The sequence below is a fragment of the Globicephala melas genome, chromosome 13, assembly GCF_963455315.2.
Source record: "Globicephala melas chromosome 13, mGloMel1.2, whole genome shotgun sequence".
NCBI classification, from domain to species: Eukaryota; Metazoa; Chordata; class Mammalia; order Artiodactyla; family Delphinidae; genus Globicephala; species Globicephala melas.
The window spans coordinates 9534370-9555684 of NC_083326.1; the positions used below are offsets into that span (position 1 = coordinate 9534370).

At 36.4% G+C, this 21315-nt stretch overlaps 1 protein-coding gene across 1 annotated transcript in view; it reads left to right on the top strand.

Annotated features, from left to right (window-relative positions):
- The window catches only part of DCC (DCC netrin 1 receptor), a 1168069-nt gene that overhangs the window by 946673 nt on the left and 200081 nt on the right, over positions 1-21315 (top strand). Inside the window, exon 14 of the mRNA XM_060310806.1 lies at positions 8321-8431. Coding sequence (XP_060166789.1) covers positions 8321-8431 — 111 coding nt within the window. The remainder of the gene's footprint in view (positions 1-8320; positions 8432-21315) is intronic.

Genomic DNA, 21315 nt, shown 5'->3' on the forward strand with positions numbered 1-21315 from the left:
ATGAAGAATGACCTTACTGATATGAATTGTTTAGTATTTATGGGTTTTTTGCCAAATGGAATTTAACACATTCAGCTTAATATAATCAAGCCAAAATTTTGACGCTCTAAATATACAAATTTTAGGATTTACTTTCGACGAAAAGCAAAATTGTTTAAAAAGATAACTATATAGAGCAGCAAGTTTTAGCCTTTTTACTATCAAAGATGCTATATTAGTCCTAGGGGGGTTGTAACAAATTACCACAACTGTGGTGGCTTAAAAGAACAGATTTTTTTTTCAGTTCAGGAGAAACCAGAAATCTGAAATTAAGGTGGTGGTTAATTGGCAGGATTGGTTTCTTCTGGAGACTCTGAGAGAAAATGTCCTATGTTTGTCTTCTAACCTCTGATGGTTGCTGGCAGTCCTTGACATTCCTTAGCTTATAGATGCATCTCTCAGATCTCTGCCTCCATCTCTGCATCACTTCCTCTGTGTGTCTCTACGTCTCTCTTCTTATAAAGACACCATTCGTTGGATATAGACTGTAGTAATCCAGGATGATTCCATCGCAAGGTCCTAAAGTAATTATATCTGTTAAGACCATATTTCCAGGAAAGGCTATATTTGGATGTTCCAAGTATACTGTATTCTACTCACTAGACACCTTTCATTACTTTTCCTCTCAAGGACAATCATTTTGAATTATACCCTCTAATGAAACTTTAGTTATCCAAAAATAAACAATTCAGCCCTATATCTTTATTCCTCTAAGATATATGCGGCAATTAACCCTTCTAATCAGCATAGGATAACCCATCTTCACTCTGGTTTAATATCATTCCAGTCAAAAGCAAAGAAATAGGATGAATTAATTAGCTTGTTATTGAAATGATACACAAATGACCCTTCCCATCTTTATAGATTTGTAGGAATCTGGACTCCAAACTTGAAACCTTTATTCAGAATGTTCCTTCTTCATTTCAATTGTTATAAAATGAATTTGAGAGTGCAAACATAATCTGAGCAGTTATACTTGTAACTGTACTTGATATGTATTGCAAAAAAGTCACACAGCCTCATTTTTAATTTGAAATAGAGAATTACAAAAACCCAGAGGATAGCCTCATACTCTTAAAACATTAAAAACAAGCTTTGCAAAGCCTCTGCCTTCCTCTCCCCTGTTCTGTGTCCTGGCTTTAGTAATGCACGTTGCATTCCTAGATGTAGTGGGAATGTCTTTCAGGCTACAAAGCATTGAGGAATCAGGAAGTACCACACACTGGTTGATTGGCTGTGGTTTTGACTTGTCCCCAGGATATATTTAGTAACTTACCCACTTTGTAGTAAGCGGAAGTAATTGATTTTCTATATGAATCTTCAGCACTTTAAAATGTACAAGATTTGCCCCCATGTTTTCAATACCTGTAAAGCACATGGATATGTTGATTTGGCTGTTAGAAAATTGAAAATGCCAGAATGCTTCCTTTGGATGGTATAAATATTCAGATGTAGAGACTCAAATATTGTTTTTTACAGTCTTCTATTTGTTAGGCAGTTGTTTTTTGTTGTGTGTGTTTTTTTTACTAGGATAATGAGACATCTGCAATAACAAAGTAATTCAGAGTTATAACAAGGAGTTTAAATCACTGCTATCGATTTTATTGTGGGAACCCAAGTCAACTAAATTTTAAAGTGCTGTTTTTAATTTTTGAGTGCTCTTCAGAGAAGGTTGTTTGGAACTGAATTTAAGAGTTTTCTCATGCTTCACGACCAATATAAAAATAAATATAGTGGTAAACATGCATTGGTGTTTTATGGACTGAAAAATTGAAATAATGGCACAGCAATTTTATAACAAGGTTAGCATTAGGGGAATAAAGGGAAGTTATATTGTTTGAATAATACATCATCTGTTGACCATAAGTTTTAAGAAACTAGAAAAGAACTGAAGAATTACAGAGTTTGAAGGCACTTATTACTGGGGATAGAAACAGGCAGAAGACAATCTGCTTTTAACAATAGAATTTTTTTACAGCTAAGAAAAGTATTGCTACCTATACCTTACTTCTTTTAGAATAAAGTTGTACTTAGAAGCAGCTAGGCACACACACATGCGCGTGCACACACACACACACACACACACACACACACACGCACATTGAGATTGAACTATACGCCCCTGACAAACAGAACAGGAAACACACAATTCATCACATCCAAAGCCCTTTTTTTTTATAGAAGAGGTGACTGAAGTCAGAAGAATGACATTTCTAGGATGTACCATTAGTTAATGGTATAGATTCCAACTAGATCACAGACGTTCTGATTCCTAGTTATGTGCTCCTTGTACTATACAGTGTTGTCATCTTTAGCTCACTTTATTGTGAGTGACTCTGGCCGTTGTGTCAATCTGTAAAAAAGCATTGATATAAACAATTTTAACATTTATAACAATAATAACAGCAATAGCAACTTTGACAACAGCTCTATGCTGGAAACAGTACGGAGGTTCCTCAAAAAGTTAAAAATAGAACTGCCAATGAACCACCAATCCCACTTCTGGGTACATATCCAAAAGAATTGAAATCAAGATCTCAAAGAGATAGCTGCATTCCCACATTCATTGCAACGTTATTCGCAAGAGCCAAGGTAGAGAAACAACCCAAATTTCCATCGACAGACGAATGGATGAAGAAACTGTGGTATATACATACAACGGAATATTATTCAGCTTTAAAATAGAAAACAAAACCTTGCCATTTGCTGCAACATGGGTGGACTGGGAGATATTATGCTAAGTGAAATGTCAGTCCCAGAAGGGCAGATACATGATTCCGCATATATGAGGCATCTAAAATAGTCAAACTTTTGGAAACCGAGAATAGAATGGTGGTTGCCAGGGGAGAGGGAGAGGGGGAAATGGGCAGTTGTTCAACGGGTATAAAATGACAGTTATACAAGATGAATAAGTTCTAGAGATCTGCTGTACAACAAGTACCTATAATTAACAGTACTGTATCGTGCACCTAAAAACCTGTTTAGAAGTCATCTCATGCCAAGAATTCTTAACATTAAAAAAAAATAATAAAAGCAAGAGGACAAAAGAGTCTTTTGAAGGTGATAGATAGGTTTATTACCTTGATTGTGGTGATGGTATCATAATGTATACATATGTCCAAACTCATTAAAATATATACATTAAAAATGCAATTTGGGGCATATTAAGTATACCTTGATATAGCTGAAAAAATATCCATGATAAGAAAATAGAACTGTATCTATTTTAAAATTTAATCTTTATAATAATTTTTTATTCATATACCCATTTTATTGTTGAGAAATCTTAGGCAAAGAAAGAGGGCTAGTAAGTTTTTCAAGGTCATGCAGCTAATAAGTGGTGCAGCAAAAACTTAAGTCTAATTCTGCCTGAATTGAAAACCTATACTCTTAACTCTTAAACTATAGGTAATATGATGTTGACCATAAGCAATGACTATGTGGTTGTGTGAGTATATAAAGGGATAGTGAAATAATGCAGGGATGGAAAGAGATATCTATTGAATAGTAAAAATTGAGGATTAACTTTGTAACTAGAGGAACTGAGTAACTTTAGAAGAGATTAAGTCAAAACTTGCCTACCAATTTATTTTTGAAATACTGTTTAATATTTCCAGTAGCCCAACTCAGGAAACACATCTCAGATAACAGCTTTGAGAAATACATACACAAAACAGCTTTTGATTACATGCTGGTTTCCTTCTATCCCATCTCCAATGAATGAATGAATGAATGAATGCATGCATCCATCCATCCATCCATCAATGGAATGTTTCAAGTGAGAAAATAATCTGCAAATGTTAGTTATCTTTATGTCTATTAAATGCCTAATTTAATAAATTATTTTTGAAAGCAGTTTGTCATTTGATTCTCAAAAGAATACTCTAAGGTAGAAATGCAGGTATTATTACCTAATAACTGTATATGAGAAACTGAGATTAAAAGAGCTCTCAGAACATCTAAAACTTGTCTGGCCAACTACCCCTCACAGCAAAAAAGCAGGAACATTTGAAAGCTAGAATTCAGGGTAATGTACTGACTGACTCTGAAAAGCCAAAATTTCTGGTTTTGCTTATCACTGCATCCTCCACTTATCTAGACTAGAAGAGGGTCACAGGTTTAATTCTGTTGCTAAAAGTCTGGTACAGAAAGCACTGAATTTAGAATCAGAAGGCTTGGGTAAAGATATCTTGAAAGTAGAATTTAATTTTTTTTTAATCCCACTGTGTAAAACTCAGATTTATCTGTAGGTAATACTATAGTAAAGCAGATTCAATGCAATCTAAAGAAGAACTTTTATTAACAAGCAAAACTGTTGGAGTGGATTCCATCCCTTGGTGAATTTCTTATTCCAAAAGTATCCCTGCTTTATTTACAGGACCACTTAGTTGGATGTACAGTGTTGACTAGACATTATGATCTCTTTTAATATTGGGATGTTATAAAATCTTTAAATATTTTCTTATACTTAATCTAGAATTTCTGGGTGTTATTAGTGAGATTCCACAGCAACACTCTAGAATAAATTCCAAAAGTTTTAAAATTTAAGCTAAAATATAATATTTCAAAAGTTAACAGGATTTTCAGGTTGACCTAGGTACTACTCTATATAGAGTATTAAAGCTTCACTACTGATATCATAGAGAGAAAGATTTGAAAAGCTACGCTACTGTATATGGTTAGAAGGGATATTCTGATAAGTAGCTTGGGGGGGGGGTGCCAGGTGAGACCTCATAGGGGAAGCACGTAGTGGTTGGTCTTTTAACTGCCTTCTAATTGTTATTTCAAGTTATTATTCAAGATATTAGTAGGCTTTTGTTTTACTCAAAACTGAATTAATGATACTGACAGAGCCTAAACTCAACATATGTAAATTGAAATTTGGCAAAATTATAAGAAGAAATTTGCATATCTACTTTATAGTGAGATATTTTAATTAACTTATGTTAAAAATTGATAGATTCTGCATGAGAAACACCACTCGATTTAAAGTCAAATGAATGGAACAGACTATACGGCATTCAGAAAGATTTCTGTTTATAGTCAAAATATTGCATGTAAGAGAATGGTATGTCAGTCAAGGTTTGACCAGAGAAACAGAATCAGTGGAGATATATACTAAGAGATTTATTGCAAGCAGTTGACTTAATTGACTATGATGGCTGGCTGGGCAATTCCGAAATCCACAGGGCAGGCCATCAGGAAAGATAGCTGCAGGTGAAATTTCTTCTTCAGGGAAGCCTCAGTCTGCACTTCAGTCCCTTCACCTGACTGAATCCGGCCCACCCAGATTATCTAGGATAATATCCCTTATGTAAAAGCAACTGAATATGGACTTTAGTCGTATCTACAAAATACCTTCCCAGCAACACTGAGTGTTTGATTGAATAACTGGGGACTTTACCTTAGCTAAGTTGACACATAAAACTGACCATCACACAAAGTATTTCAAATCAGTCACTGGAGGTGGTACTGAATAATTGTCCATCCATTTCAAAGAAAAATGAAGTTAAATTTCCCCTTACTGTAAAAGAATATATTCTTGATGGACTTAAACTATTTGAGGTGAGACCACTATGAAAGTCATGAGCTGTAATGACTGCAATAATTCGGTAAACATTTCTTCCTAGAGTTCTCTCCCTGTGAGATTTTGTTTTTTGGTTTTCTTTAAAGATTTAATTTTATTTATTTTTGGCTGTGTTGGGTCTTCATTGCTGCACGCGGGCTTTCTCTAGCTGTGGTGAGTGGGGGCTGCTCTTTGTTGCATTGTGCAGGCTTCTTCTTGAGGTGGCTTCTCTTGTTGCAGAGCATGGGCTCTAGGCAGACAGGCTTCAGTAGTTGTGGCACATGGGCCCAGTAGTTGTCTCTCACGGGCTGTAGAGCGCAGGCTCAGTAGTTGTGGCGCACAGGCTTAGCTGCTCCGTGGCATGTGGGATCTTCCCGGACCAGGGCTCAAACCTGTGTCTGCTGTATTGGCAGGTGGATTCTTAACCACTGCGCCACCAGGGAAGTCCCTCCCTCTGAGTTTTTAATTTCCCAGAAGAGCCTCTGTAATCCCTCTGCCTCAGGAATCAAGAACAGCACCTATGAAGGGTGAAAAATGTTAACAAGTATCAGATCAATGCCATGTTAACTAAGGGACGAGTCAAAGTGAGCACAAGCCTACTTAAGGCACCACAAAGCGTTTATGTTCAAAAGCATCCGTTCACCACCTTGCTGATGGTGTTGGATATTGTATTGTAGTCTAATATTTCCTTTGTGCTAAGACTTGCTTTAGTGGATCTTTCAACAGTTGTTTTGTGTTTGTGCCTTCCCTGTGTCAGGCACTGTAGTGGCTCTATGGATATACAATTAAAACACTGATGATAACAAGACAACAGCACCAAAACTATTCTCAGTCCATGCCTTCCAGTCTATTTTAGAAAATTAGAAGCCTCTTAAGAGGACAGCATTTTGTGTGGGTGAGTTTATCAAACTGTCTTCTCTAACAGTACTAGTGTTTCGCCAAAAGCCTACTTTCGGTTTTAAGGTTCATCGGATTCCCTGGCAAAATAACCACTCATCTCACACAAATAAACAGCTTCCATCAATCTTTAATAGAAGGTGATTTAATTTAATTTCAATATACAATCATTAGAAGGGATTATATCAATTTCAATCTACAATTATTGGAAGGAAAGGAATAAGAATATTAACAAAGTATATAATAGAGCATACCTCACCGAATTGGGCCGACACCTACTTCCAGATCCAAGCAGCAGCAGCTGGGAAGTCCTGAGTAACAGCAATCTGGAGCCCCAATGGGGGAAGGGTCCCAGGCAGTGCGGCCACCCCATGGGTGAGACTTCAAGTTGCAGTTCTGGGGATCCCACTTATAATCCCAGGCCACAAACTCATATCATCAGTTTGCATGCAGAAATGCAGCTCTGGATTCACTTTAACAGTGCTGTTGTTTTCACCATGGGGGCGGCGGTCACAGGATTTTTCAGACCCCGGGGGACAGGCCAGGTCCCCAGGGCTCAAGAAATTCCAAGACCCATTCCCTCTCTTATCGTAAACGCCGTTTGATTTGCTAGCAGCAATTGTTAGGTAAGTAGGCAGGCGCGCAGTCCAGGTAGGGTCACAGGTTGGTCAGAGGCCAACTTCTGTCTCTGAAGCCTGAACAAGACTATTTTACTAGCTTCCCCAACAACTGGTTATTGAAGACAACTGCCCTTCGACATTAACAAGTCCATTCTAACCATCATGTAAAACACCATCTCCTATTAATAGTAAGTTAGAATTCTTCTCAGTACCAAGATTTACTCATCTTCCTATGCAAAAATATACAAGTACATAACTTTGTACTTGATAGAAGCATCATTTCTCTAATAGCTTTATTTATGACTTTTCCTTGGCTCCAAATGTTCATGGCATTTCAAATTAATGGAAAAAACAGAGAGGTGTTATTTTTTTATCAGTGTTGTTCAACTCATTGAGGCTTAAGAACTTGTCAGTTTAAACTGAGTCCTCAATGTCTCGAAAAAATCATATGATCTTTTGACAAGCATCATGTGTTTTACAATAATTTTTCATGTTAATGAGCAACATTGAGATTCAGTTAAAAGGAAAAGTGTTTACATTAAAAATTTACACGTATCACACTCATGATACACAGGGCCTCTCTTGTCTACCTATACTCTCTGTGTACTGGAAAATCAGCTCTAAGGTCATCACTGTGTCCTATAATGTATGTCCAAATTATCATAGAGTTAGACTTTCTTCATGTTCTAGTATGGAAGCTAATGCAAAACGAACTATGTCTTGTGATGTTTTTGAGAGACAAAGGCCTAGTTTTTCTGCTGAAGTACAGTGGCTTTGGAGTTTTCTTTCTTGGCCCAAAGGGAACATAATCACTGACCTTGAATGAATGATGGAGCATAAATTTTTAGACTGACTCTTCTTGATTTATAGGCAGGCCTCTTCTGAACTGTGAGGAAAAATGATCCTTGCTATTTTTGATTATTTCTTCATCGTTCATATTTTATATTCTGCCTCTGCCCTGAGGCTATTTTCAGGGTTACGTTTTTGTAAACTGGAAAAATAAATGAAGATATATGAAAAATAATTTGATTTCTTGCTGTAATCTTCCAACCCTTTTGGCTAAAATAATAATTACCACAACAATCACAAACAATGTAAAGCATGTCTACTATTGTTAAAATTTTGCTAAAACGTGTAAAACCCACCAGAAATACTTGTTTTCAGTAAGTTTTTTCTTCTGGGGAAAATTCTTTCACAGGACTGGAGAAAGGAAGTCAGTACAGTTTTCAAGTGTCAGCCATGACAGTCAATGGCACTGGACCACCTTCCAACTGGTACACAGCAGAGACTCCAGAGAATGATCTCGATGGTAAGACCTTTCCCCAATCACTGTCACTCTGATTTCTGTCTTCTTCGTTACTTCAGCTTCAAAGGATACCTTAAAAAAATTGATAAACTTCAACATTGGGGATATTTATTCTTCTTAAATTTTTAGATGCAAAACAAAAACAAAACAAAGCGAAAATGCTGAATGAATACAGAGTCTTCAGCAATGCCATGTAAATATAAATCAATAATAGTCTTCATAACAAATTACTTTTTTTTCAAAATAATTTGAAATGATCTTTTTACTATTTATTTTACTTTGAATAATTGACCTTAACCATTTTCTTCACAGGAATGGCTGCAATTTCTGATAATAATCATAAAACATAATTACTTTATATAGCTTCTCTGGCTCTTTTATGGTACTTCTGCGAAACAGCAAATATGTATTTTTGACACGCTTATGATATGGTCATTAATATTTGACACTTTTTTTTTGTATAAAGGACAATCTGCCTTATTTGCTTAATTGATAGTTGTCTGAAATACTTGTGGATGAGATATTGAGATTCATATAAAAGTCACATGTCACTACATTAAATATAACAACATCTTCAAAATGATCAGTTGAGAAATACTTCTTGAAATAAAAAGCATCATGACTAAATACAAAAATACAATTCAAGAGAAAGGGTTAATGGAAGCAACAAAAAAAGTGAATAATAAAAATAAACAGAAATATAAATAATATAAATAACAAAGCAAAAATATACTCTAGAGAATTAGAGTTACAAATGAGCAAAGTAGAAATTAATAAAAATGAAAGATACTTGAAAAGACGTAAGTTATGATCAGTAAACTTAAAGCTAGGTGATTCAAACTGGGGCAAAGAAAAAAGTAGCTGCAAGAATAAACACATGTGTATTATAAATGTGGTGACCCAAGATGGCCGCCTATATAACCAGCAATGGAATTCACTTCTTCTTCACCAATAGACCTGAAAATATTCAAGTTACTGGAAGGTGAAAATGCTGTATCTCTTTCTTTTCCTCTCCTTTTTCTCTCTCCCTCTCTTCTCTCCATCACCATTCCTCAAATCCGTCCTCCCTTTCTCTTCCTTAAACTCCTTCTTTTAATTTTCTTCCTTTTTGATCTTTCCCTTCTTCCCTTTCTAAAGAACTCACTGCCATACATGATTTTAATATTGTCACAGATTTGGGTTTACAACATGATTATGGTGGCAGTGAAACAATCAACATACACTATTTCCACAGTAATGATAGTCACTGCCATGTGATAGCACATTAATTCAAAGAAAAGTTATAGAAAATTTGCTAAACATCAGGCATTGTGCTTAGCTCTGAGGATATAATAATAAATAAGAAAGACATGATTCTTTTTCCTTGTGGAGCTTAGAAAGACAAACATTCTAAGTGAAGTCATAGGAAATTACCATTGTTATAATACATACCTGGTTGAATATTGGCCATATCCTATTGTTCAACATAGGATGGATGGCTAAATAGAAAGATAGGAAGATAGATAGATAGGCAAAGAGACAGACGTAGAGAAGATTTACATCTGAATGAAACCTGAAGGATGAACAAGAATTAGCTATGCAAAAACATATATTAGAAATTGAGGAGGAGAAGTAGAGGGTAAGGTAAATGCATGTTTGAAGTCAAGATAGGTCATGGTGCTGCTAGGGACCCAAAATAAAGACCATCAAGGCTGAAACACAGAGATGGCATGCAGTTACTTTTGCAAGACAGGCATGTTCTAAATCTGGCATGACCAAATTAAGGATTTTGAACTTTGTCCTAAGAATCTCATTAAAGCCATAACCCGCTTTATCCTAAGCAAGTCATGAAATAATTTTTTAAAATACTGACAATTATGTTTGCATTTTGAAGAGACTAGTCTGGCTAAAGCACAAAAAATGTTTTAGAAGTAGACAGACATGGGCCAACTCAGTTAGGACAACCCTAAAGTAAACCCTAAAATAAAGTAACTTGGGGCTTAGAAAATGTTATTTAACTTGTCTTAGATAAGGTAAATCGAGAAGTGGAGCTACACAAATTCACACTTTGCAAAACATACACCCTTCATTAATAGGTTAGGGAACTTGAATTCATGTAATCATTTATTCAACATGTAATTTTTCTTGAAAAATTTTATATACCAGGCATTATTTTAGGTACTAGGGGCAAAGCAATAAACAAAGTCCCTACTCTCAAAGAGTATAAATTTTATTGAGGTAGAGATAGATAGTGATAAATTATCAGAAGAAAATAAAGTGTGGTAGAAGGAATAACAAATGATTCGGGAGTACTCTTTTATATAGGGGATTGAGAAGATTTCTCATATTAGGAAAATATAGCACAGACTTTGAGAAAGTGAGGGAGACAGCCATGCAAATAGGTCAGACAAGAGCCCTTGGTTCAGAAGGAATAGCAAGAAGAGACCATCCAGAAATTGAAGCCCAGTTGGTGGTTGAAGTATGACAAGGAGGCCGGGATAGCTGGGCCTAAAGTCATGAGGACATGATCTGTCTTATTTAAACAATAAAAGGATGGTTAGGATATGCTGTAGGAATGCTTCATTTTTCTATTTTACTTGAGAAATAACTTTTAAAGTTTATATACTTGTGTTTTATACTCTCATCTATACATGTGGGGTATATATTGTTATCCTTACTTTTAAAGAACAGTAACTTAAGCTAAGAAAATTAAACCAACTTGATTCAGTCACTCTGCTGGTAACTGTGGAGCTGACACTTAAGACCGGGTTGGGTGAGTCAATGCCCAGTACAGGTTATCAAAGCAAAGTCCCCATGAATCCTTTAGAACTGACCCAATGACAATAAAAACACAGTGATTCAAGGCAAAAGATTCTAAGAAATGAAGTCATATCATTTACCCAAACTTAAGGGACTCTATCTCTTACCGGAAGGAGTGAAAATAAATGGAGTGGAGGTGCTGAAGTTCCTATAAAATATCCAGGATGAATGGGGCGCTCCACTTGACTTATGTATTCTTTCTCCTCACTCTGAAAGACTCACATTGTACGTAGAACCAAAATGTAAAATCACAGCTCCTGGGATGGCACAAAGCTTCCACTTAACTGCATTCTTTTCATATCTATGTGATCTAAGTAGAATCCATTTCATACATCTATTCTAATCAAGAACCTCTATGCCGAGCTCATGAATAGTGTCTTAATAAATGCTGTTTCACTGGATGTTTGAACTATACCATGTTTTTAGCTTAATAATATCTCTCTTCTGCATGCAGCATCCCTCCTGACTTTTTTCCTTATTTGAGTATTGATTAAGCAGTTATGATGTGCCAAGTAAACAGGGAGTACAAATGTGAAAAATGAACAGCTCTCTTGAGGCACTAACAGATACTGGCTGCAATGATTGAACAGGCATCATGAAAACAAATAGTACTTAAACTAGAAACTTCAGGGAAAGGGGCCTGATGGCTAGGATTACAGGGAAGGGTGTGTAGGACAGCATAGTAGACATTTTTCAAAGTGAATACCTTAAGAAAAATCATTTCTACCACTATTTGTTCAGAATTCATCCTCCCTCATCCAAATGGTACTCCTTTAGCAGCTGGTTAACACATTTCAGTACATTTCAAATACTGCCTCTTCTCTCATTCTTGCACTTCTTCATTTGGATTATAATTGTTTACACAGTTCTTGTCCTTGATCGTAAGATGTGCATCAGTAATCTGACAAAAGGTGAATGAAAAATTAATAGAAGAAACCTAGTACAGTTCATACTTCTTGCACATAATGCTGTTATAGTTTATGATTTAAGATAGTATACATTTAAAACGTAATGGAAACTAATAGCCATTTCAGGGTATTTAACTATAGGAGCGTGGGACAGATGTGTTTCACTTGCTTTGTAAAGCACTGATTTTACTCACTGTACTAAATTAATAGGACCAGACGTATTTGGTCCTAAGGCTTTCTCAATTTCTGGACCCCGTGATCTCTTTTCACTGAGCAACTCCCTGAAACTTATTTCAATTCCTCTTCCTTCCTCCTGTTTTTTTTTTCTTTTGACTACATCATTCAAATAGTAGAAAGTATAACCCTTGATACGAATTAATATTCGGATGAATGGACAAGCTCAGAAGTGGTCACTAGTAGCGCCAAGAGAATACTCAGCGGGATGGCTTGCTCTCTTTCTATATGGAAATATAGAAATAATATAGAATATAGAATCTATAGGATAAATATATACATATATTTAAGCTATGGAAGTTTTCTTTAAATATTCATCTCATTTTAACTTATTCAAGTAAATGTTTAAATTATAAAATGAGACTTAGATGACTTCTACCAGAGCTTTCATAGCTAAGCATTCCGAAGTCAGATTTCCATATAGAATGGCTTTGATTTCCTTTAAGTTTTCGGATAAGGAGGAAGCAATCCTTTTGAAAACCACTTGAAATGGGAGGCATTCTTTGCTGTAGCCAGAGAAATCTACATTGGCTGGGAAACCCAGTGTTGGCCCTTCTAGGTGCATAGTGTTGCATAACTTTCTCCCTTTGCCTTTAAGTCACCTTGTGAACTCAGAAGGTGTGATCTACTCATTAGGGTAGTAATGGTAACTCTGAGCCTTGCAAGTCAGCTAAACAGAAGCAGCGGTTTGTACAGATAGCTGAAAGCAATGAAAGTAATTCCCTCTCCTTCCGTGACTTCTGTAGCTTCTCTTTCCTTCTCTGTTTGATTTAAGCAGTGTGAAGATCTACAGTAACTTGGAGAAATACTCCAGTTCCTTATGGATTACCCTTTTAATTAGGATGTTTTGTTAAAGTAATTACAGAGCCAAACCTCACTGTTTGTTCAGGGTTCCCTGAAAGCATGTTTGCTATTACTAACAGCTGGGAAGTTTTAAAATATTTATTTTGTGCCTCAAAATTTCAGCTTAAAAAAACAAAATCATTAGAATTCCCCAAAGTTCTTATGTAAATGTCTTGCATAAGGATATGAAGGAATTTATGAGGAAGTTCGGCACGGCATCCTCCAGGAAATTGAGGTTGGACATCCATTTGTGCTGCTTTAAAAAAAAAAAGTGAACAGGTAGAAATTGTTATACAAATCAATAATGATATAATTTAAAATTAAACCTCTACCCTAAAATGGAGGAGCTTGGCTAGCAAAAATCAGCAATGCAGAGACTCCTGAAAATACAAGAGTGATGTAAGCAAAAACTGTGAATCTAAGAAGAGGTTCTAATTTCCTGACCCCAGGAAATAGATAATTAACCCTATTAGCCTGTTCGGTAATGGTAAAGTGGAATTACTGCAAATTCATTTCATTTGAGAAGTGAACCATGAAAAAACTTCTGCCTTTTGGAATCTGCATGATATGTGATACTCCCTGGGCATATGGCTTTGAGAAGGAACACATTAAAGTTTATTTTAAGAATAATGGTAAAATCTAAGATGATGACTCCACCCAGAAAGAAGAAACATTGCATATTAAAAATGTCATATTCATTCAAAAAATAGACTCTGACAAGTGGGAAATCTCTAGGCAGAAGAAGGAGAAATGAGAAAAATAAGTTTTTGACTCACTGAAATAAATTGAAGAATAGAAAAAAGAAAGGAAGAAGGAGAGAAAGAAGGAAGGAAGGAAGGAGAAAATAATACATGGAAGAGTTGTGGTAGGCTGAATAATGGCCCCCCAAAATGTCCACATCCTAATCCCTGGGGTCTGTGAGTGAGAGACTTTGCAGATGTGATTAAATTAAGGTTTGTGAGATAGGCGATTATCCTGGATTTTCTGGGTGGACCCAATGTATTCAAAAGTGTTCTTGGAAGAAGGAGGTAGGAAGCTCAGAATGACAGGAGGTGTGACAGCAGAATCAGGTTGGAGTGACGTGGGGCATGAGCCAAGGAAGTTCGAAAAAAGCAAGAAAACACATGGTCCCTTAGAGCCTCAAGAAAGAGTTATTAGGCCCTGCTGATACCTTGATTTTAGCTCACTGAAACAGATATTGGAGTTCTGACCTCCAGAAATGTAACATAATAAATTTATGCTGTTTTAAGCCACTAAGCTTCTGGTAAGTTAATACACCAAGTATAGTAGCAATAGGAAACTAATACAACTGCCAGAAGAAAAAAAAAATTTTTTGTTTGTGTCATTTCAATCATTGACAAAGATTGAGTATAATTATACCAAAATAAAATTTGTTTAAAATAAGATAAACCAGTTTGTGTTTTCTTTTGGTTTCATGTTAACATCATTTGAGGCCAAAAGGTATGAAAAAATGAGCAGTAAACTTGAAATAGAAAGTAGGACAAGAAAAGGGAAAAATAATATTATTTTTATTGGGGGGAATGTAAATTGATATACCCACTATGGAGAACAGTATGGAGGTTCCTTAAAAAACTAAAAATAGAATTACCATGTGGTCCAACAATCTCACTATTGGACATATACCCAGAGAAAACCATAATTCAAAAAGACACACGCAGGCTTCCCTGGTGGCACAGTGGTTGAGGGTCTGCTTGCCGATGCAGGGGACGCGGGTTCGTGCCCCGGTCCGGGAAGATCCCACATGCCGCAGAGCAGCTGGGCCCGTGAGCCATGGCCGCTGAGCCTGCGCATCCGGAGCACCTCCGGAGCCTGTGCTCCACAACGGGAGAGGCCACAACAGTGAGAGGACCGCATATCGCCAAAAAAAAAAAAAATAGACACATGCACCCCAATGTTCATTGCAGCACTCTTTACAATAGCCAGGTCATGGAAGCAACCTAAATTCCCATCAACACACAAATGGATAAAGAAGATGTGGCACATATATACAATGGAATATTACTCAGCCATAAAAAGGAACGAAATTGGGTCATTTGTTGAGATGTGGATGGATCTAGAGACTGTCATACAGAGTGAAGTAAGTCAGAAAAAGAAAAACAAATATCATATATTAAAGCATGTATGTGGAACCTAAAAAAATGGTACAGATGAACCAGTTTGCAGGGCAGAAGTTGAGACACAGATGTAGAGAAGAAACATATGGACACCAAGGGCAAAAAGCCGTGGGGGGGTGGGAATGGTGGTTGATGATTTGGGTGATTGGGATTCACATGTATACACTGATGTGCATAAAATTGATGACTAATAAGAACCTGCTGTATAAAAAAAATAAAAATTAAAAAAAAAAGAACTGCCCTACTCCCATCATAACCAGTTAAAAAAAAAAAGGAAAAAGGAAGGAATATAGAAGATTTACTTGGACATAACTGAAATATTCACACAATTAGAAAATCATATTTTTTTTCCCTAAGCATCCAAAGAACATTTAGTGTTTGCCTATAAAGAAATGGATTTAAAGTTCTTGGATCATACTAAACACATTCATTGATCACCATGTAATTAAACTAATAGTTAATAATAATATAATACCCAATATATATTTGCAAATATAAAACATACTTCTAAATAATTCTTTGGTCCAAAAGAAATTATGTTACATCTCGAATGTAACTTTTAACACCTAAAATCTAGGCAACATGGTTTACTTGTATACCCTTTAGATTAAAAATATTAGGTACAGTTTTATAAAATTGATTTTTAAATTTTAACAAATACAGAAATTATTTTCATTTGACTATTTCTTTTGATAAAAACATTCTTTTAAAATGCATCTAAGTAGATGTACCAATTTGAGGGTAAAGAGTGGGGTGGTTTATACCATTGATCTTGCAAATGTGATCATCTGGAGATATAAAGATGTTAGTATGAGATTTTATGCACAGTGGAATGTAGGTGGCATGTTGTGAAAAAGGATTTCTTTCACATGGGCTTTTGATAGGAAATCCATGATATTTTGCATTGCTGATTGACAAATAGGCTCATGGGATAAGGTTAGGCCAGTGGTACAGCAGCCAAGTCATCATGAAGTTGAAGAATACAGCCCCTTATTCTCATTCAAGTGGAATTCACCTTACATATAAGAAATGTTGCCATCAAAGCCAAAACTGGTTTTTGAAAGGAATTTAAAATCTGCTTTAGTTCTTCAGCGAGTGGTCGTTCAAAATCTTAGAGCTCCACTATACAAAGCATGGTACGAATTATTTAGACTTCAATAAATGTTCAAGGAAATTCCAAATCCTTTCCTTGGCTGTAGCAAACTTTTTAATGCTCTCATGAAATGTTTGATTCCCTATGACTTGATTGACTTTTTCTAAGTGTAATGTAATGGATAAAATTGTGGACTCTGAAGTCTTAGTAACTAGGTTTGAATCCTGCTCCACTCACTATACAATCTTGGGCAAGGAGCTAAACTTCCCTGAGTTTTCTCATCTACAGGTAGAGTAACAACAATACCAACACATTTTTGTGAAAATTAACTATGATAATGGTAGTAAAATACTCAGCAGCATGTCTGATATATATCAAACACTCAACAAATGCTTATTGATATTGTTTGTTTTGATAAATTAGATCTCAAACCTTGACAGCAATATGAAATACTAATATCATTGTCTTATGAAGCTTCTTCTTGTTCATGATCATAAAGCCTTGTCTGCATTAAGAGATTAGATGTGTTCCCTTCTGATACAAAAGCAGGACATACATTCAGCACATCTTAAAAGCCACCATCTAATTAAAGAATAATTTAAAGGGGTGTCGTCATATAATTTTATCAATAGATGCAGGAGGGCGTTTTGTAAATTTAGACAGTTATTACCAATCTTTTAAAAACTCATGTTGACATAGGAATATAAAGAAACTTTCAAAATATTATTGTAAAAAGCATTATTGGGGCTTCCCTGGTGGCGCAGTGGTTGAGAATCCGCCTGCCGATTCAGGGGACGCGGGTTCGTGCCCCGGTCCAGGAAGATCCCACATGCCACGGAGCATCTGGGCCCGTGAGCCATGGCCGCTGAGCCTGCGTGTCCGGAGCCTGTGCTCCACAACGGGAGAGGCCACAACAGTGAGAGGCCCACGTCCCGCAAAAAAAAAAAAAAAAAAATTGTAAAAATGTAAGCATTATGCTACATGGTAAAATACTAACTCCTTTGGCTTTAAGATCCAAACAAGCTAAGGAAGCTTCCTATTTCTACTATTTCTGTTATTCAACAGAGTGTAGAGGTTTTGGTAAAAACAAAAACAAAAAAAACTTAAAAAGCCGTAACATTTTATTACAGAGGGAAAGAATTGATTTTTATAAATGGTGTGACTGCATATTTGGAAATTTTAAGAAACTACACTGAAAACCTATAAGAACCAATAAGAAAATGTAATGTAGTAGGTTTCGATATATATATATATATACACACACACACACACACACACACACACAAACATACATACACAAAAGTAGCTTTTTATTACACTATCAATAATTAGTTTAAATATTAAAAAGAAAAGAAATGCACTCATACAGCAACCTAAAGTAAATCTAAGACTAAATTTAACAAGATGTAAACAAATGTATATGAAGAAAACAATAGCATTTTATTAAAATATAAAAAATAAAACATGAGTAAATAGAAAGGTATGTATATTCTTTGATGCAAACCTTGCCATTACATAACTTAGTTTTTCCCAAATTAATGGTTAATTTAATATTATTCCAATCAGAGTAAACTTTATATGGAAGAATAAATATAAAAGAATTCAAAAACATTTTGACAAAGTAGAACAAACATTTTTAGTATAAAACCTGATTTAAAACCAATATAGTACTGTCTGGCATAGAAATAGACAAGTATGTAGATCAGTGTAACAGAACATAGAGAGCAGAAACATTTGCTATCATTTGAGAAATAAATAAAATAATAAAGTTGATATTTCCATCAGCAGATTATTCAATAAATAGTGTTGAGACTATCACCAGTACTTTTGGTAGAACATAAAGTTTTCCTTCTCTTACATCAAACTAGTTGACAGTGATTCTAATGATGGAATTGAGGCAAAAGAGGGTGAAGTTATCACTTACATAATTCCAAGACAGATTGGCCATGGGTGGTTTTAAAGATTTTGTTGTTTTTTTCTTTTGGTATTTTCAAGTATAACAAAGATGGAGAGCTCAAAAACATCCTTTTAAACAATTGGAGGTTGTGAGCTGATCTGCAAGGCATCATTTCTGTTATAACTCAATGTGTTATTCACATTGGGACAGTACTGGCATCCACCAGTCACCCAGGCCAGCAGGCTTCCTGAGATTGGGGGAGGGAATGATTGCAAAGGGAAGCAGCATGAGGAAATTTTGAGGTGGGGGTGGTACTTTCCTGTACCATGGCGGGAATGCTGGATACATGAACTGAGTACCACTGAGTGAATTTGCTGCGTGTAAATTTTAAAACTATATTAAAAAGTTAAGTCTGAGAAAATGGTAGGAGTAGAACTGCAAAAAATAAAACAGAATAACACAGTCGAATTAAATGATGAATAGAAGTGATTGTCCCCTGCAATAAACAAACAACATTCCAAGTTTACAGAGGTGTAGTGGCTTAAGGAAGATGATGTCCTTTGCTGAGAACAGGCCCTGCCAGTAGAAATGAACACATTAGTATGTACCAGACCTGTCTAGAAAGACAGAGTGTGGGTATGTCAATTGCCTTCTGTAACTCTCTGTAAAGAAATATAAGCTGTTAAGGACTGGAGCAAAACTCTAACAAAAGGAAACATAAAATGCAGCATACTAAATAAAGAATAAACATGTATTTGTCAAAAGTACCAGCTGCCTGACACTACTTGGCAGTGCCGTATCCACAGCAGACGGTACACAGCCGCAATCATTTTCGTTAGCAGGAGCCAGAGGAGACCAATCTTGCTGGTGACTAGGAGAAAACGACGTTAATAACTATATTTTCATGTCGTTTCAGCATCAAAGTTAAAAAATGTTATTCCATTTTTTTTCTTAAAAATGTTATGGAGAAAGTTATATAAAATTGTGGTAATTTTATATTTAATGAGTCATGCATAATGTATTGAACCTTATAGGAAATATAGGCTTTATTCCTGTATTCTTGAGCGCTTTGTGCCAGGAACTATTCTAATTACTGGAGTTATAGATAATTTATGGAGAGAGATGAGACAAAGAATAATGAAATAATCACATGAAATAGGTAGCACAATAAGTGACCATAAATCCTATGGGGAAAAACATGAGAGGAGATTATTAGGAGAGTAGTAAGAGATTAGAGATTAGGGAAAGATTGCAATTTTAAATATGGTAGCCAGAGAAGTCTGAAATTGGAAATTAAATAACTGAACCTGAAGAAGGTCAGGGAGGAAGGTATCTCTGAGGCAGAGCTTCCCAGGCAGAGGCTACAGCAAGTGCAAATACCCTGAGGCCAGAGCATGCCTGTCATGTTTGAGGAAAAGTAAGTGTCCACTGTGGATGGCTGGGATGAGGTGAGCAAGGGGGGAAGTGGTAAGAAATGAGGACAGAGCTTCCCTGGTGGCGCAGTGGTTGAGAGACCGCCTACCGATGCAGGGGACGCGGGTTCGTGCCCCGGTCCGGGAAGATCCCATATGCGGCGGAGCGGCTGGGCCTGTGAGCCACGGCCGCTGAGCCTGTGCTCCGCAACGGAAGAGGCCACAGCAGTGAGAGGCCCGCGTACCGCAAAAAAAAAAAAAAAGTAAAGAACCTGGCCTTCCAATGTGATAATGGAAGACTTTAGGGAGTTTTGGGTGATCTTATTTGCTTGATAGCATCTTATTTGTATTTTATTTGTTTTCACACATGCTCACACTGTGTATCCATACAAATTTATTTTAAATACCTTCTGTATGCTGGTGGCTTCCACATCTATAAACCTGTCCGTGGTCTTTCTCCAAAACCTCTATCCCTTCCTAGTTCCCTAATATCTATATATGTGACTAACAGGCATCTCAAATTGACCACGACCAAAAAATGTGTCTGTTTTTCCTCAGCTCAGTACATCATCCACCAGTTGCCCAAAAGCCAAAGGTCTGTGAGTTATCATTGATCCTCCTCTTTACCATGCCAGTGACGCAGCTCTGTTGACTCTACCTCTCAAAAGTCCCAAATACGTACACTGCATCTCCACAGTGGCCGCGCAGACAAGTGCAAACATGTTCTTATGGTCTCCAAATTTTTTTAACTTTTTAAAGAATTGTTTTAAAGTACACATTACGCAAAATTTACCATTTTAACCATTTTTAAGTGTACGGTCCAGTAGCATTAAGTACAGTCACACTGTTTAGTAACCATCACTACCACCCTTCTCCAAAACTCTTTTAATTTTGCAAAACTGAAACGCTATACCCATTAAATGGTAACTCCTGACTCCTCCCTCTTCCCTCCTCCCAGCTGCCAGCAGTCATCATTCTACTTTGTCTTTATTAACTTGACTGTTTTAAATATCTCATATGTATGGAATCATATAATTTTGTCCTACTGTGACTAACTTATTTCACTTGCATAATGTCCTAAAGGTTCTTGTAGCATGTCAGAATTTCCTTCCTTTTGAAAGATGAAAATTATTCCATTATATATATAGAACACAGTTTGTTTATCGTGATGGACACTTGAGTTGCTTCTGTCTTTTGAGTATCTTGAATGCTACCTTTTGAGTATCCTGAATGCTGCTATGAACACAGGTATATAAATATCTGTTTGAATACCTGCTTTCAATTGTTTCAAGAATATACCCATAAGTGGAATTGCTAGATCATATGGTAATTCTTCTTTTTTTTTTTTTTTTCGATACGTGGGCCTCTCACTGTTGTGGCCTCTCCTGTTGCGGAGCACAGGCTCCGGATGCGCAGGCTCAGCGGCCATGGCTCACGCACCCAGCCGCTCTGCGGCATGTGGGATCTTCCCGGACCGGGGCACGAACCCGCGTCCCCTGCATCGGCAGGCGGACTCTCAACCACTGTGCCACCAGGGAAGCCCTGGTAATTCTATTTTTAATTTTT